The sequence below is a fragment of the Magallana gigas genome, chromosome 5, assembly GCF_963853765.1.
Source record: "Magallana gigas chromosome 5, xbMagGiga1.1, whole genome shotgun sequence".
NCBI lineage: Eukaryota > Metazoa > Mollusca > Bivalvia > Ostreida > Ostreidae > Magallana > Magallana gigas.
In genome coordinates this window covers 13817463-13835943 of record NC_088857.1, presented here as the reverse complement: position 1 = coordinate 13835943, position 18481 = coordinate 13817463, and the positions used below count along the sequence as shown (strand labels likewise).

Sequence of the window (18481 nt, the reverse complement as noted above, 5' to 3'; positions counted from 1 at the left end):
ACAAATCATTACTTTTTACTTACCGATAAAGAATAAAAATCGCATTAGGTTTAAAAATAATAGAAATAAAGAAATCTTTGGAGTTTTGTATTTATTTACAACAAAGTAATAGTACATGTTATACACAGATTTAACAGAAAATATCACACATACTCCTGACAGAGTTTAAACTGAATGTTCGGACGGATCACTTAAAAACAATATGTTCTTCTTTCTTATCTTTTGAAACAGCTTTACACCTTATCGAGGATTCATTTCAAGCTGTAAAACTCTTGTTGGTGGAATTTCCAATTCAGCATTAACCTAAAAACATAATTTTTAAATGATTGTAGTTATTGAATAAAAACTGCTTTTTTAACACACTGATCAATACCTTTCTAGTGACAGAAACACTATTACCCAAATTTATGAAATAAATTTTAATTGACAATTTGTAATTTAATTTTATCAATGTAAACCTACCTTAGAATTCACATATTGATGGAGTAGCATTCGGAGTTCGGCATTTTGTTGGCGAAGAGCATCAGTCTCATTTATGAGGCCAGATCTGGATGTCAGAACCTCACTGAGGATAAAAAGTTATGGTCATTGTTTATAAGTTCCTATATTCCTCATTGTGTATCATTTAAACAAGGGTACACAGACTTAAAACTTTTATTCCAAAAAAGGGTATATATGCAAGCGAGCATGGATAGGCACGTATCATAAAGAGAATATTAATTTTCAATCCTGTGAATTACTCGTGTTAACATATTGTAAAATGACCAGATTCTCTCTATTTAATCAGTTACCTGTATTTCTCTAGTCCTTCTACAAGAGCATCCCAGAGCCTCTCTTTCTTCTCATCCACTAGTTTGGCATAGCTGGCCCAGTAGTCTGAGTCCTCTGAACTATCTCGCTCCTCCAGGGAGGCAATCTTAAACTGGGACTGTTTCACCCTCTCTCTGTACAATGCAATTATTCACATTTTTAGGTTCACATAAGAGTCATTTCTAATACATCATGAAGTACAAATCAATGAAGTTTTATTCAATCCATATAGAACTTCAACTTCTGAAATATACGTTGTAAAAAAAAACGTATCAGCTACCAGCTGAAGTATTTCAAAACTTAATATTTGAAAATATACGGTATTTTTTGTGTTTCTGAATATCTATGACTTCTATGCACACCAGAATGACAAATGGTGTGAATCAACTTTATAATGATCAATCAATATGAGGTTAAGGTTTTCATAATTTAACAATAAAAAAGAAACCTACTTGGATGGTTGTCTGTTCTCCTCTACAAAGGCTCTCAGAGCCTTCATCACTTCATTGTGGTGGATCAACTCTATTGTTTCACTCTTGGATGAATCAACATCGCCTTCCTTGCCTGTCAATTTTCTGATTTCGGCATCAATATCATCCATCTAAAATCAGATTAATATCATTTTCGGTTGAATAAAATGTAACTTGAAAATGCATATAAGATCTGGTGAAAATTGTGTAAAGTAAAACATTTTACAAACAAATCAAAAGGCATGAAAAATTGGTAACATACATCTCCTTCTGTCTGGGTTTCCTCCATTGTTGTTTCCTTCTGAAATCAGACAAAATAAATATTGTGAGTATATTTATAAAATATAAACTACAAACAATACTTGAAAATGTTCGTATTGATATTAAGATAATGGGAAGTAGTACCGTAAGCTTCCCATACCATATAATGGTACTGGTATCTTTATTTTTTCAATTAAGATCATATGAACCCATTTTAAAATTTTTTCAAACAATCAAATTCTCTAGTCTTAATTGTTTTCGCCTGACATGGACAAGTTAGAATAAAGTAAACTTTGTCACCTCTTCTTCCTCCTCTTCTGGCTTCTTGCCCCCCTTGACATGCATGAAGTAACTGGCCAACAAATGGACATCCTCCTCTGTGTCAATTCCTAGAGCCTGTGTTGTTTCAAAGTAAATTTTATCATCAACTAAAGTACATCTAGCAGGTTGAAGGTTCAAAAGTTTGTAGATTCTTAATTTAACACAAGGACTTTATATCCGCATAAAATCACAAGAAGCACATCTTGCTAATTTTAAAATCTGGCTTTTATTTTTCAAAGAGAACTTAACTTAATGCAACAATGATAAAAATTCTGCACTTACAAATCTATATTCTCGCAATTTGATGCAAAACAGTTCGATCGTGGAATTAAATAATTGCATAAAATAAGGAATCTACAGTATGTCATCTGATACAATTTACAAAATTGCAGAGTAATTTATTGTTAATATGTTGTAAAATATTTTGAAACCCTAACCCCCATTGCAAAAAAGACAAGTTTTACTCACACTGAAGATGGCATCCAACTTCATCAGAGACCTTTCGTCCTTCTCCAAAGGAGCCAAGAGTTTGTTCAGCTTGGACTCAACCAAAAATCCCTATCAAATCAAACAGTAACATTAAACATTAGAAGGATGTCACTTAGGGAGGCTTGATGGTCAAGAGAATAACCATTAAATCCTCCTTATATTTATAGATGATTTTTTAAGCCATAACTATTGTTCAGTAAAAAGAAATTCCTAATATTTTAACGTTACAATTTGGATATTTTCCTACATCTTTATACAAAGCTCGATCATCTCCTAGAGAAGATTGATATAGTCTAAAAATGGTCATCACCATCAATCTCAATACCTCTTAAAAAGAGTGGACAATCACTCTCTGGGTACCATAAATGAAAAGAATTGAGATACTATTTTTTCACTCACCGATTCGTCACACAGAACTTCCAGCACGCTTTTGATGGTGGTGGCAGAGATCTTGGACAACAGGGTGCTCTTGGGAAGCTTCCTGTCCGAGGGAATGTCATCATCCTCCTCCTCCTCCTTCTCGCCCTGGCTCTCTGGAATAGTAAACAATATCACATCAACACATTCCAAGGGGAACAACTCTTTGAGAGATTTTGCTCCGAAGTGCTCACACAACAAAAGAACTAACAACCAATTATTTCTCAGCTGGCTTACTCTCTCTCTGATATACCAGTATATTCCAACAAAATGAATTTGAAATATTCAAACCAAATAATAAAAAAAAATCCTCATGGGTTTAAGATATACAGATTCATTTCAAAGCCATCAAGAGTACGTGCAAATCATGAAGAAACATAACAATTCAGGAGACTTAAGAATTGTTCAGCTATAGATGACATTGGTAATCTAATATACCCTGACTTCTAAGGAGATGACAAAAGGCTAGCACCTACCAGCTTGTGACAAAATTTCTTGGACCAGCTGTTGAGCAGACATGCCTCCTTTCTGACTTGCAGCACTCTTAATGGGGCCAACATTGTCTGCAAAGGACCTAAGATAACAAAGAAGGTTACAGCTTGGTAAATAATTAGCACCATTGAATGAAATGTGTCTACCTGACATAAAATGCATACTTGATAAATAAATGAGGGAAAAAAACCCAAATTCACAATAGCTTCTAAAGCTCAAATCAGGTAAAGATCATCCAGTAATTGCCACAATTATATCTATACTTACAGGTCTGGGTTTTGATACTGTATTCCCAGCTGTTGTTCGTGGATGGCCCTATCAGCCTCCACCAGTGTGGTTACCAGCTCCTTGCACTCCGCCTCATTCATGCACCACACATCCTCAAACTTCTTAGAATCTGCCTGCATAAAATGCCTGCAAGAAACCCAAAAAGACTCATTAACATAAAATAGACTCTGCAATTTTCCCAAAATCTATGCTCCACTCCTCTGTGTGGTTTTCAAGGAATGAAGTGACCAGAAACACTTTGTGAGTAATGAATTTCAAAATTAAATGTATGTAGGAAAAAAAAATTGCTCAAATTTTTCTTTCTTACCTAGATTTCCTCTGGAGATCTCTGAATTGTTCTGTGATTCTCTTGTAGTCCTCAGTTAGCTGCTGGTTTTCATCCCTACCAGAAAAAAAAATTGTAGCTTATTCAAAAAGTCTGCACAGAATCCCTGACTGTTAAACATATTTGGAATTTTCCTTGCAGTCGGTGTGAGTCAATACTACTTTCTTTGCAATAATTATTTTTAGTACAAGTCAATTTTTGATACCTGTATTGCTTCTCCTGTTTTGCTATCTTTATCCTCAGTCCATTCAACACATCCTGTAACCTAAAACAGAGGAAAGAAGCTGATGAGGGTTCTCCATAAAAACATTTAATATTAATACAAAATATTCAGGATCATAAAGAATTAAAGCTTACTGCTTGTGGTACGTATGATAAATCAATCAAACATTACCTGGTGATTTTTCTTTTTTGTTGGTTCCTTGTAATCTGGTTCTCTTCATCCCTCTTCTTCAACACCTGGAAGTTGTAGTCTAGTTTCTCCTGGTTTAACTGGTAAGTTGCCCTCATCTGCTGTAATTGCTGTTCCAAAATCTATGAAGATAGAATAGACTTGAGATAGATGCTTGATAATTTTCATGATGAATGAGTGTATGTTTAAACTTATCTTACGTGAGTTTACGTACGTAATTCCGCGATCCCGCTGTTTTGTATCAAATTGCGAGAATATAAAATCGTGAATGTGGAACTCTTTACCTTATTTCTCATTGTTCTCAATTCTGAGAAAATAATGGCAAGTTTCTAGTTTCAGTGAAGGGTGCTTCTCACGATTTAACATGGATAATAATTCTTCGCGTTTAATTAAGAATTTACAGTAGTTAATCTCATTTAACTATAATGATGTAGTTAATACATGCAATATCATCTGCTAAAATTCTTTATACATGTATACTGATACATTACATATCATGCATATAGTGTAAACATATTATACATTTAGCTGTGTAATACATTTGGCATTTTTAGCAACAACAAAAAAACTAGTACATCATCTAATGTCATGCATTTATGAATATAATTAGGCAAATTCAAAAATGCACTAAATCAAAACTGTACTTGCTTATTGAAAATATTGTACATGCTAAATATAATGCTGTTACAGCTGATTTTACCTGGACATCAGTTTCCATTCGGATCTTGATCCTGTTGTATTCCTCTGCATCCTGCACTCTAATGTTATGGAGCTGTTGTTCATAATCTTCCACTCTCTTCTCCCGAGCCTTCATGTACTCTATTTCCTTCTGTCTTCTGAATTCCATTCTCTCCTCCCATTTCTTTTTATGTTGCTCTAACAATTCATTCCTCTCTGCCACAAATGCTCTCTGTAAAGTCAACTCTCCTTTTATCATTTTTGTAATGTGAATTTTCATGCTCTAGCTTTTAAGTAGAAAATATTATACAAATATTGACTGGGTTTGAGGGCAACATTGATAATATTAGCCCCCGAGGGACGAAATATTGCCCGACGCGAAGCGGAGGGCAATATTTTCGTCCCAAGGGGGCTAATATAATCAATGTTGCCCGAAAACACAGTCAATATTTGTTTTGTTATATGAAGAAACAAACCAAAATTTAAGAAATTAATTGAAAACAGATCGCCGTAATTTTCTCTGCTCAACAAAGAATTCACGAATTCAATTCAAAAGTTCATTTCAAACTATCCTCAGCATCAAACGGTCGCTGGTGATATTCCGCCGACCGTAAGAATTAACATACAGATGTTCTACCTGATTTTACTTCACAGTAATTCGCAAATCCTTAAATCCGTTATCATAGCAAACCGTCGCATTGCGCGTCAGTTGTTTACTTTCGTTGACTGACTGTCTATTATGACGTCACCTTGTTTTGGAGTCGCGAAAGATTATTTACGTCATCGTTTACGAATCAACAAATCAGAGGCGATTATTTGAAATAGAGGGAATGTTCTCTAGATATTATTCCTAGCCGGTCAATATCAAAAAAATATTGACCGGTCAATATTTTTCGGACGAGCTAATATTACAATTATTGACTATTCGTCTATATAGAGTTATATAGTGAGAATATACTACTGAATATAACAATACAAAATATGTCCACTTAATTGTTTCCATTTTATTTTTGAATAGAGATGTTTTATTCTCCCTCTCTCTCCATCTCTCTCTCTCTCTCTCTCTCTCTCTCTCTCTCTCTCTGCTTTGATCTAATGTTCTATCGGGAATACTACCCACCTCAATCTCCTCAATCTCTGTTTTGTACGATGTACTCAGACTTTTGATCTGCTCTTCCATTCTCTCAATCATCAAATCGATATCATCAGCTTGCTTCTTCAGATCCTTTATGTACAAGTCATCTTTCTTTTGCAACTCCTATCAATTACAAATAAAGATTTAGACAGCTGTAAAAGCACTGTCCATTAGGCATTAATACTAGCATACAGTATCAATTCATATTGCAAATGTCCTTTTCATTCAAAACTTGACAAATACATACCTCTTGAAAGTCTTTAATGAGTTTGTTTTTATCCAGAACAATTGCTTTGCATGCATCTTTTTGTTGTCTCAACATCTGCAAAACAAAAAATAATCATTTTATGATAAGTTATAGATTTTATATTTATAATGAAATCTACAAAAACCTTGTTTTTTAATATGAATATCGCTTTTATTAATATTCTCACCTGATACAAAGACTGGGGAATCTCTTTTTGTAATGCTTGCTCCCATTTCTTTGTGATCTATATAAAAAATGTAAATTAATTAATAACCAGAATCTGCAAACATGTAATATATCTATATAGAAGTTTCATTTACCTCTTCGAACTTTTCTGCCCCTGATTTGGCTTCCTGCTCCAGTCTGTCTTTCCTAAAAAGAATTATTTGAGATAATGAATTTGTATCAACTAAACACTATACAAACAGGTTTATACATGGAGATCTAAATGAAACATACTAATATTTTCTGACCTGAAAATTTTTAAACATGAAAATTTGTTGAAACAATTCATACAATTATTACTCTAGTAATGGATTTTTAAAATACTGAAACTGAGAGGAGAACATGCTTGTTACTTAACACTAGCTATTAGCCAACTTTCATTCTAAACAACTTTATTTTAACTAATTTGTAGATTTACAAAAACATTATTACAAATAAGCCAATGCACCTATAGATAAATATTAACAAATATCAGCTGAACACTTGAATTTAAGGCCTCATTGATTCAAGATGAAAACGTTTGTAGCAATACTGTTGTATTATCTGTAATAAAATTAATAAATCCAATATACTTCATTACTTCTCTGAAAATTGCTTCATCTATATGACTATACCTCTGTCTCTTTGCATCATCATCCTCCGCACGCCTTGCTGCTTCACGGGAATCTCCAGCAACTCGTATATTTGTTACTAGCTCATTGCCATCCTGCTTTAACTTTGTCAATCTTAGACGACTCTGTTCAACCTGCTTCCGGCTCTTGCTGAGTTCTTCTTTGACCTCCTTTTTGTCATTAGGATCTTCCCCAAGTTCAGCTCTACAAAAAAGATAAGGCATTCCTGTTTTATTTCTTTAGCTGTATTTCATGGCTCTTTATTTATTATATATATGCTTTCAATAACTGAATACAAGAGTGTTGAATACAATGGAGGCAGCCATGTTAGTTTCTAATTTATTCATACACATAAAAGACAAAACCAAAGACGGATAACTTCCGGATTTCAAATAGAAAACAATTGAGTATGTGACATCCCTCTCTTTCCATCAAAAGCAAAATATTATGCATTTGTAATGAAAAATTGACTAGAAATTACGCAAGACTAGATTTTCATGCAAAAACAAAATACATAATTTCTAAACTCTAAATTACAGTTTTTAATTGTTTTTGTTAATTTTTCAATGTAATAGCTATTTAACGCAACACAATGAGTCATTCAATATAGTCACTGAATTTTGCTGGTGGTCTGACGGTCCTGCCTGAGCGCGTGGTTTGGGGTTGAACTGGAACAGGTGCGTTGTTTGGTTCAGCAGTGATGTTTGCATCTTTTTCATTACTGTGGTCCAAACGGTCCTGTAACTGAATGCTATCACGCAAATCTTCAGGATTCACACAATTTCGCATGCCATCATTTCGCTGTGCATTCTCAGCACGGTAGTTGGTTGCGCGAAGGTGTCTTCGGTTCCTACGCAATTTTCTTCCATCTGACGACTGAACAACGTAGGATCTAGGTGATGCATGCTGTTCAATGACTTGACCAGGTTTCCATTTTCCCTCTGTGTACAGAAATACTGCGTCTCCTGCCTTAAGCGGTTCCAATCCAGGTCCTGCATGTTTGTCAAATTGGATTTTATTATTCAGTTGGCGAGATTTTAATTTGGCTGCGATTTCTTTGGCATCTAATCCAAGAGGTTTTAGCAAGGGCGCAGAGGTTGGAAGTGATGTTTTAAGTCGGCGGTTGAGAAAAAGTTGTGCTGGTGATAATCCGATGTCTAGCGGTGTGTTTCGGTAGTCCAAGAGTGCCTTGAACAGGTCTTTAGATTTCATGATGAGCCTTTTGACTGTTTGTACAGTTCGTTCTGCCTGGCCATTTGATTGAGCGTAGTGTGGACTGCTGGTTACATGTTTAAATTCGAACTCAGACGAAAAGTCTTTGAAATCCGCAGAGGAAAACTGGGGTCCATTGTCGGTAATCATTTCATCGATGAGTCCGTATTTTGAAAGCAGCTCTTTTAAGCAGTTGACAGTTGTTTTGCTTGACAGGTTTTCTAGTTTTATTACTTCGGGCCATTTGGAAAAATAATCAACGACTAGTAGGTAATGGTGTTTCTCGTGTTCAAATAGGTCTGCAGCTAGTTTCGACCAGGGCCGATCTGGTATCTCTGGCATTAGCATTGGTTCCTTTGCATTGATGTTTTGATGTTGTGCACATAGTCCACATGACCTAACTCGGTTCTCGACATCTGTTGACATGCCAATCCAAAAGAGAACTTCACGGGCACGTGCTTTGCACTTGACTATCCCAAGATGCGATTCATGAATCTTGTCCAGCATTGAGTTCTGTAGTGCTCTGGGTACAATGAGTTTGCTTGACTTGTAGAGAAGTCCGTCCATGACAGATAGCTCATCTCTGAAGGTCCAATAAGGTCGCAAGTTATAGGAAACATTGCTTTTTTCTTCAGGCCATCCATCCAATATGGCGTCTTGTAGTTCCTGTAGGTGTTCATCATTTGCAGTTTCTTTCTGGAACTTCTCGTACATCTCTTGTGAGATTGGTAAATGAGAAATGAGATGGATCTCATTGACATTGATATCAGGAACTAGTATTTCTTTGGTTTCAGGTAGGTATGATCTGCTCAGATGGTCTGCTAAGAACATCTCCTTACCAGGTTTGTACTTGACTTCAAGGTCATATTTTTCTAGTGCAAGTAGGAGTCGTTGAAGTCTTGGAGGTGTTTTGTGAAGAGATTTTTGGAAAATTGACTGCAATGGTTTGTGGTCAGTCTCTATGAGTACTTCACGTCCATAAACATATTCATGAAATTTGTTGCAACCATACACAATTGCTAGGGTCTCTTTCTCAATTTGAGAGTACCTCTGTTGAGTTGGCGTAAGTGCTCTAGATGCGTAAGCAACTGGTCTCTGATTTTGGATAAGTACTGCGCCTAGTCCTTTTGAGCTAGCATCAACACTAAGTGTAAGAGGTTTGCTCGGGTCATAATACTGAAGAATAGGTGCATTTGTAGCCATATCCTTGAGTTTAAGGAAGCTTGTTTCCTTCTCTTCATCCCAGTGCCATGCTGTGTTCTTCTCCAGCAGTGTTCTTAGGGGTGCACTGACTGTAGACAAGTGAGGCATGAATTTGCTGAGATATTGGATGAATCCCATAAATGTTTGTAGATCTTTCAAGCATGTCGGTTTTACCATGTTGCATACAGCTCTGATTTTTTCTGGATCAGGTTTGACTCCTTTGCTTGTGAGTCTATGGCCAACATATGTGACTTCCGATTTTCTAAATTCACATTTTTCTGCACTGAGTTTGAGATTGTACTCCATTGCTCTCTCTAACACTCTCTTCAATCTTGCGTCATGTTCTTCCTGATTGGATCCCCACACCAGGATGTCATCAATAATGGCTTCTGCTCCCTCGATATCCAAGACCATTTGCGAGATCACTTTCTGGAACACTTCTGGAGCCGATTTGATGCCGAAAGGTAAGCGTGTAAATCTAAAGCGTCCAAATGGAGTGTTAAACGTGCATAATTTTGAGCTTTTCTCATCCAGTCTAAGTTGCCAGAATCCACTAGTGGCATCCAGTTTGGTGAATATTTTGGCATTTGGCATCTGTGAAATAACTTCCTCCACTGTTTTAAGAGGATAGTGTTCACGACAAATTGCTTTATTTAAGTCTCTTGGGTCAATACAAATTCTAATTTTGCCATTCGGTTTAATGACTGTGACCATCGAGTTAACCCATTCTGTAGGTTCTTCCTGTTTCACAATAACTCCCATCTCGGTCATTCGATCCAATTCTGTCTTGACTTTGTCCTTGATTGCAATAGGTATCTTTCTTGGTGGATGTACTACTGGAGTGACTGTTTTGTCTACACCTATAGTGTGCATGCCAGGCAAGCATCCAAGGCCTTTGAACAAATTTTCATACATGTTGCTATTTACTATGTCTTCCGGTAATGCACTAGGAGTCAAGCTGTAAATGCGTTGCACCATCTTCATTTCTTGACAAGTTTTTGCTCCAAGAATAGCTTGTACATCCTCTCTGACTATATAAAAGTCAACCTGAAAGTCTTGATCTCTGTGGCGGCATGTAAGGGAGGTGATGCCCATAGGTTTAATGAGATGTCCAGAATATGACTTGAGTGGGACATCTTTTCTCCGGATTTTAGGTTCACTGCATGTGGCTTTCAATGTTGCCAAAGACATAACATTGCACTTAGCACCTGTGTCCAACTGAAATTTTACAGGTATATTGTTCACAAGGATTGTCTCTTTCCATTCATCCATAGTCAGAGAGTTTACTTCTTCTATGGTATCGATAAATAGTTCTGATTCACTTTCAGAGTTGGTGTTGTCATCCACGTGGAGTGTGTGGAGTTTATGTGGCTTCGGTTTCATAGGCTTGAATTCCTTGTATGTAGTTGATGACAAACATACTGAGGGAAAGTGATGCTTTTTGTTACATTTTGTGCAGAGTTTTCCATAGGCAGGACATTGTCTCGGTTCGTGTACGCCACCACAGTTTCGGCATGGATATTTTGATTTTTCAGATGTTCCCCTGTTGAATTTTCCATAGTTTCCATGAGCATACTGAGAAGGGGTTTGTTTTTGCTTGGTAGCTACAGCATTTATTGAATTATCTTCACCATTCATTGTTTTCAACTGTGCCTTTGATATTTCCTGAGTTCTTGCAAAATTAATTGCCTTCTCAAGTGTCAAATCTGAACCCTCGTCGATACACTTAGCCCTGACTTTGTGGTCTTTAGTTCCAAACACAATGGCGTCTCTTATCATGTCATCCGCATCTTTGTATTCACAGTCTTTCACTAATAACTTAAGTTCTGTCAAATACTCCTCAAAAGTGTCCGAATCTTTTTGAACCCTGCTTAGAAACTTGTATCGGGAATAGATTTTGTTTGATTTGGGTTTGACGTGTTTCTCAAAGTTCGTATACAGTACGTCTAGTTTCTTGCTATCTTCCTCCGAGAGATCCCATGTAGAGTAAATGTCCCTACCTTTGTCTCCTATCCAGATCATCACGTAGTTGCATTTCTGGGCTTCCGATGCTTTTATAAGGGGCCTGCAAACCAAAACTGGCAATGTTGTTTGAATGACTTCCACTGTGTAACTAGGTCGGGTGCATTCCAGTCCATCTTCGGGCTAGCTCCTGCTATTCCTTCCATTTTTCGTCTTTAAAAGGTGGCAGCGGTATGTTAACAATTTTTAAGATTGTATTTTTCTGCCGATGGCCTCTAATGATGGGCGAATTTTGTAGATTTATTCTGACACCATGTTGAATACAATGGAGGCAGCCATGTTAGTTTCTAATTTATTCATACACATAAAAGACAAAACCAAAGACGGATAACTTCCGGATTTCAAATAGAAAACAATTGAGTATGTGACAAAGAGAACGTTATTAATTGAAGAAATAGCTACCAGTTTATTAGGCCTTATCAGTAAAAAGAATCACATTTTTGTTCTGAAGGTTCTACATGCAAAACACTCAGTTTGTTGAAGCTGATATTTTGTTATATTTGTGTTTCATATCACTAAGTTCTAAGTTATCAGTATTTCTTTCAAGTGATTTATATTTGTTTCTTTTGTAGAACTGATTTTTAAAAAATGGGATTTTTTCTTGTATGGAGAGTTTTCTTAAGGTGCTAAGACAGCTTGAGTTGTCTGGAGGTGAGTTGTTTTGATTCCTTTGAACCGCTGATACTAAAACAAGTCCCACGGGGAAAACAAGTCCCACGTAAGTCCCACGTAAGTCCCACGGCAAATGCGGCTATATATCGATATAATTATGATTTATTATGATTAAATGTGATAAAATCATATAAATTCACACAACAAAATATTTTTATAAGTTTTTATTACGGATTTATCGACGAAAAATCAAAGATGTTGGTAAAGATAGATAACTCGTACGTAGAATTCATACGGCAGCAGAAGAAATCTGTATACCCGCCGTTTATTGATGGATAATTTAATAAATTTTCTTTAACAAAATAAAATCTAATAGCAATAAAAAAAAAATGACTTTATATTCATTAAATAACTAAGTAAAAGTTGGGTAAGTAGACAACTCCTACGCAGAATGCATTCGCCCGCTGAGAAAAGAGCACACCTGCCGCTTATCTGATGGGCGATCTTAATGTTTTACTTTTATTTTCTAACTTAAAAAATGATCATATTAATATTGATAAAAAAAAATACCACATTTATTGATTAACACTCACTAAATGAGTAAAAATCATGAAAGTAAAAAAAAAATTACGCAGAATCCATAATCTAAACAACTGAATGCTAATTATTTTATTTTATTTTTTTTGTATGTTAGTCTTTTATTTCTTTGTACTAAAAATGCATAGATAAAATTATTAATTTCTTAAGGGGAAAAAAGCGCGAATGACTTAAAAATAAAGGGAAAACTCCAACACAGAATAATTCTTACGACTGTGGATTTAAAATGCACGCCTGCCATTTATAGTTATGTCATTTTATTTGTAAATTATTTCAGATGGCTGTAAAGTTAACATTTTGCCTTATGATTAAGTTCAGAAGAGAGGTTTACTTATTGCTGTGATTAATTTATTATATTACATGAAGTTGTGTGATACGAGTTTTATATAGTCCGTATATCACTCCTTTTAAGTTTGGCCCAGTTCTGTTCTCTCTAAGAACTGTCATGTTGTAAACCATGCGTTCATTCAGAGTATTTGGGGGGGGGGGGGGGGTAGGGGGGGGGGTTATTCAGGTTTGTCGGGGGAGGGGGTCGAAGCATATTTTTGGTCATTTTACGATGAAAATTTAAAAAATTTGATTTTTTTCCAGGGGGGGGGGATTCCACCCCATCCTCCGAATCCCAGCTCGTGAAAAGTCTGTTAGTGGTGAAAATCTTCCTAAAGGTCAAAGAAAAAATCTTGCATCTACTCCCAAAAAAAATGTTGACTGAAATAATATTTGATGGAAGTTCATGAGTTATACTAACATATACATGTATTGTTATTAAATTGTTATTGTCAGCAAGAACATTCTAGTCTACGGCAGCTTACCGTTGTCGAGACTGTTCCACGATCTTTGGGTCTAAAGACCAGCTCTGTTTAAAGTGGGGTTTTTTTCTACATAATGAATGAAAAATCGTGTTTCAAAAATAGAAACCAGCAGAGATCGTCATATTTTTCGAAACCCTTATGATAAAAGAGAAGGCTTTGAAAACATGTATAAATATATAGTTGTTTGCTTGTCAATTTTCAGCAAGGAATCAAGCTGTTTTCTCGAGATTTCCATTATATTCCCCCACTTTATTCGGAAATCTATACATATGTTAAAAGTAACTTTCTACTGAAATAAATGTTTTCGACTTCTTATTTTATCGAATTATTCATAATAACTGCTAGAATCACACAAGCGTATATGTATATATAAACATGCATTTCTCTCTCTCTTTCTTTGTCTTCCCTCCTTCTTTCACTTCATCCCTTTCTACGTCTTCTCCATCCATCTCTCTCTCATCGAGAGAGATGTAGTTGAACCTGCGTTTAACTGTTCTAGTACATGTATTTTTTCAATACAATTAAAATACATGTATAGAGAAAACTATCAAGCAAACGGGATTGAATGTGTAGGAAAATAAATAAATAGCTATAGACATGCACAAAAAATATGTGACAATATATCAATCATTTTCAAACTGATAGACATAAAATTATTTTAATATTTTTGTAGCGAGTCGGTAAGAGTTCCACTGCAACATTCACATTCTAAATGTTCGAAAAGCAAAATGTCATTCCGACAATTTTAATGAATCACACTGAACAGAATGAATCGAAGGTCAAGAAATGTTTTACATTTGATAAAAACAGGGACGTATATACTAAGTATATACGTCCCTGATAAAAAGAAAATCAAGAATAATGCAAGATTAATGCATAGCTGCATTACCAAATATTATTGATTTTTTAATGTATATACATGTATTTATTGACATGTGCATATGTTTTTCATACGACAAACAATCATTTACTTCACTTTCCCTCAAACGGTTACACGCAGAGTTTTGTATAAAAGAAAAAAGAAAAAAAAAGAAGCGGTACCATTGTCACAATCTGAACACGAACACGTTGATTAATGTATTTTTTTTTATCTCTATAAATCATGTACTAATTACAAAATAACTTGCTCATTATTTCCTTTACTACTTTACTATAATATTTGGGGCTAGTGGAGGGGGGGGGGCTACATGTCCAAAGATGATTGGTGGTCGTTGGCTCTACCTATAGCAATACACGTGTATATATACACGTGTTAGTTTCTTGTATATTCTGTGTGAATTGAACGGTTTTTTGTCGCTTAAGAAACAATAGACCTTTACCTACCTGTATATTGGGAGACGACCGTGAAGCACACCGTGTACACAACCCCCACCCCATCTCTCTCTCTCTCTCTCTCTCTCTCTCTCTCCCTCTCTCTCTCTCTCTCTCTCTCTCTCTCTCCTCTCTCTCTCTCCCCTCCCTCCCTCTCTCTCTCTCTCTCTCTCTCTCTCTCTCTCTCTCTCTCTCTCTCTCTCTCTCTCTCTCTCTCTCACAAATGTTTTAGGTGACTAGGAAAAATAACAGTTATGAACGAGTAGATCTACGAAACACAAAATAGTTATGTTTCAAAATACTATGCAGTCCACTTTTATTATTCCCGTTGATAGAGCAAGGTCGTTACATGCAACAGAATTATCAGAGTTTCTGACACCCAATTAAAACTTACACGTAATCGTTATGTAATCTATATGAAATTGAAGACGAATAACACTCAATCCTTATGTATCTCATGTACACTTACACTCAACACTCAATCAAAAAATATTATAAGCCATCAGTGTTTTAACTAGTCAAACTTAAGTATAATTTCTACAGTACATTCATAACCGTAAACATTTAAACATGTGTGTTAATATCTTCGAGAAGCTTATAAAATACAGAAAAACAAAATTGTTTTTGTAAAGGAAAGTATAATTCATTACTATTTACGAAACAGACAAGAAGATTGCCATGTCATTGAGTTGTCTTAGTTGAATCATTTTACAACGTTAAACATTGAACCGGGTGCTTTTTTTTTCTCCAGTGAAAACTGAAACCAAAATATACCCAGTTACATTCGTTACACTGATATCATGCAATGTAAAATTTTGCTACAGTCTTATGAATGACGTATGTAATAATTGTTTTTAGAAACAAAATCAGGACTTCAAGATTTACATATAGTTTGGTGAACTAGGCTGTGAAAGTCTTAGATCTAGATATGAAAAAGAACAGGCTAACGTATTGTGTAAGCATTCCAGATTTTATAATTATTTGTTCTCCAAAATTCATAATTTTAGTAAATTTTTATGGAGAAAGAATATACGTTTAAAGCAAAGTGCACGCACATTTTCGTATACACACAATCAGTTTTGTACAATGTTAGTAACTGTTTACATCTTAAAAAACTTGGAGAAGATGTAAGAATTTTTCTTTGGCTTTGTAGATGATTTTCGATCACATACTTTTCATGAGCTGAATCTAGATGGGATTCGGGGGTGGGGGAGGGGGGGGGGGGGCGGGGTTGGAGTTCCGCCCCCCGTGGAACAAATCAAATTTCTTAAATTTCCTCGATCCCCTCCCTTAACAAACCTGCATATACCCCTAAAAATATTCTGGATGAACGGATGGTTTTTATTACGTTTTAATATTAATAATAATCTGATAGTTATTTGTTGAATCGTTAATTGGTTTAGTTAAATGATATCAAGATCACAAACTTTCGCGCCAGACGAACAAGTTATGATAATATTTGACAGTATACTTTTTTAAAACACAGTAATTCTTATTGAATTCTTACTCATGTATACGAGGGTTATTAGAAAAGTTCGCGGACAAGTTGACTTGTAAGCGGACTATTTACATGATACTAGCGAAACTTTTCAGATTTAACTTTTATTTTCTAAGAAATATGAAACGATTTGTTTGTTTTAAATGCACCATAAAAAATATACATCTTAATTATTTGATGAGTATGCTTCACGGAGCATGTCAGGTTTTTTTTTTTTTTAATTTTTTAAAATTTTGTACGCATTATTCCTTATTAAGAAAATGTACCGTTGAAGTGCATAAAAATAAACGATATTTCATATGACATCACAATAACTTATGAGGGTAATTTTATGAAAGTTTTAAGTTGGAGAATTAATTTCTGACCGTTTTATCGCCGAACTTGGACGAACAACGCTTGAAAAATGAGTAAAAAAAACTTTGACGTCTGTTATATTTATGGACATCTTGGAGCACCGGGCCGTCATTTAATTTTGTGTGCACGCAGAAAAATCTCCGATGGTCACCAAAGGGTTCTTATATGAATGCTACTATTTTTTTTTTATAGGAAAAACGTTTACAACTTGAATTACAGAGGTTTAAAGATGGAAAAACTGTTGTTTAGCCCTTGCAGCACCCCCCCCCCCCCCCCCACCTACAGCCGGGATCTTGCACTTATAGATTTCGCTTATTTACCTCATCGAAAGTCGAAACTGCGTAGACAGAAATTGTTGGACCTAAATGATCTACGATATGCCACAAAAGGCATTATACAAAAGCTTGACAAATAATGGTATGGACGTGCATTTTATAAATCGGTTAAATTTCTTAAAAAGTGTGTGGAACTGAAAGGTGTTTACTTTGAAAAAGAGTAATTAACATGTTTGACTTTCAGTTGTTTGATGTCACCTGACTTCGTGGAAATATGAAATGTTGCTCCGTAAATCTAATTCACGCAAAGTAAAAATCGCTGTATCTTTTGGAGAAAAAAAAAATTAAATTCATACTTATTTTCAAATGGTAGTCATTTAAAATAAAACATACGCCATCCTACAAAGTTCACAGTAATTTTGCCGTAAATCACTGTCCGCGAAGTTTTCTAACAACCCTCGTACAGTTGATTAAAAAAAAAACTAAGGTAATGAAAAAATCATATCCATTTTTTTTATTAATATGATCATTTTTAAGTTAGAAAATATAAAACATTAAAATAACCAATCGGGTAAGCGGCAGGAGTGCTCTTTTCTCGGCGGGCGAATGCATTCTGCGTAGGAGTTGTCTACTTACCTAACGTTTACTTAGTTTGTGTTAATTAATGAATATAAAGTCAACTTTTTACTGCTATTGGATTTTATTTTGTTGGAGAAAATTAAAATTATCCATCAATTAAACGGCGGGCATATAGATTTCTTCTACTGCCGTATGAATTCTACGTACGAGTTATCTACCTTTACCAACATCTTTGATTTTTCATCGATAAATCCGTAATAAAAGCTTATAAAAATATTTTGTTGTGTGAATTAATATTATTTTAATACATTTAATCATAATCAATCATAGATATATCGATATATAGCCGCATTTGCCGTGGGACTTACGTGGGACTTGTTTTCTCCGTGGGACTTGTTTTAGTATCACCCCTTTGAACTGCTCTTAAATGTATCTTAATTCAGTATCCTCACTTATTTCAGTTTGTATATTCGTTAAAATCGGCTGTAAACTGATATCTGCAAGCAGTGATTATAAATTTTGGCAATGAACTTTTAAAACAACTTTTTCTAAAATAACTGATCAAGCATTACACTTCAAACTATAACAGTGTATAATGAAATGTACCTTTTCGCTGCATCAATTCGTCGATTTATTCTCTCTCGTCTTGCTTGGATTCTCTCCTCTGGATCCATTGAATCAACGCTTGGTCCAGTTTCATCTTCCTCACCACTGGAACTCATGTTTGACCGTAATTTGTTGTATTTCAGTTAGTTTTCCGATAGTTTGTTGTGTTGCTATGCTCGGACAGCCATTACAAAAAATGGCTATTATTAAACTTCCGGT

At 35.2% G+C, this 18481-nt stretch overlaps 2 protein-coding genes across 2 annotated transcripts; both read right to left on the bottom strand.

Annotated features, from left to right (window-relative positions):
• Nucleotides 1-73: 73 nt before the first annotated feature.
• LOC105327777 (dynein regulatory complex protein 1) lies at nucleotides 74-18476 on the bottom strand. Its single transcript, XM_034471181.2, has 20 exons — nucleotides 18263-18476; nucleotides 7185-7385; nucleotides 6666-6717; nucleotides 6533-6589; nucleotides 6346-6420; nucleotides 6084-6221; nucleotides 4986-5195; nucleotides 4268-4407; nucleotides 4079-4138; nucleotides 3856-3930; nucleotides 3528-3674; nucleotides 3245-3342; nucleotides 2751-2884; nucleotides 2331-2420; nucleotides 1842-1937; nucleotides 1543-1581; nucleotides 1263-1411; nucleotides 792-944; nucleotides 463-565; nucleotides 74-303 (listed from the first exon to the last, which is right to left on the bottom strand). Exons 1-20 carry the CDS (start codon nucleotides 18376-18378, stop codon nucleotides 241-243), a joined length of 2196 nt encoding a protein of 731 aa, XP_034327072.2. The 5' UTR covers nucleotides 18379-18476; the 3' UTR covers nucleotides 74-240.
• On the bottom strand, nucleotides 7490-11915 carry LOC105339568 (retrovirus-related Pol polyprotein from transposon 17.6). Its single transcript, XM_011445144.3, has one exon. The coding sequence runs from the start codon at nucleotides 11616-11618 to the stop codon at nucleotides 7779-7781; it is 3840 nt and encodes a 1279-aa protein (XP_011443446.3). The 5' UTR covers nucleotides 11619-11915; the 3' UTR covers nucleotides 7490-7778.
• Nucleotides 18477-18481: the final 5 nt, after the last annotated feature.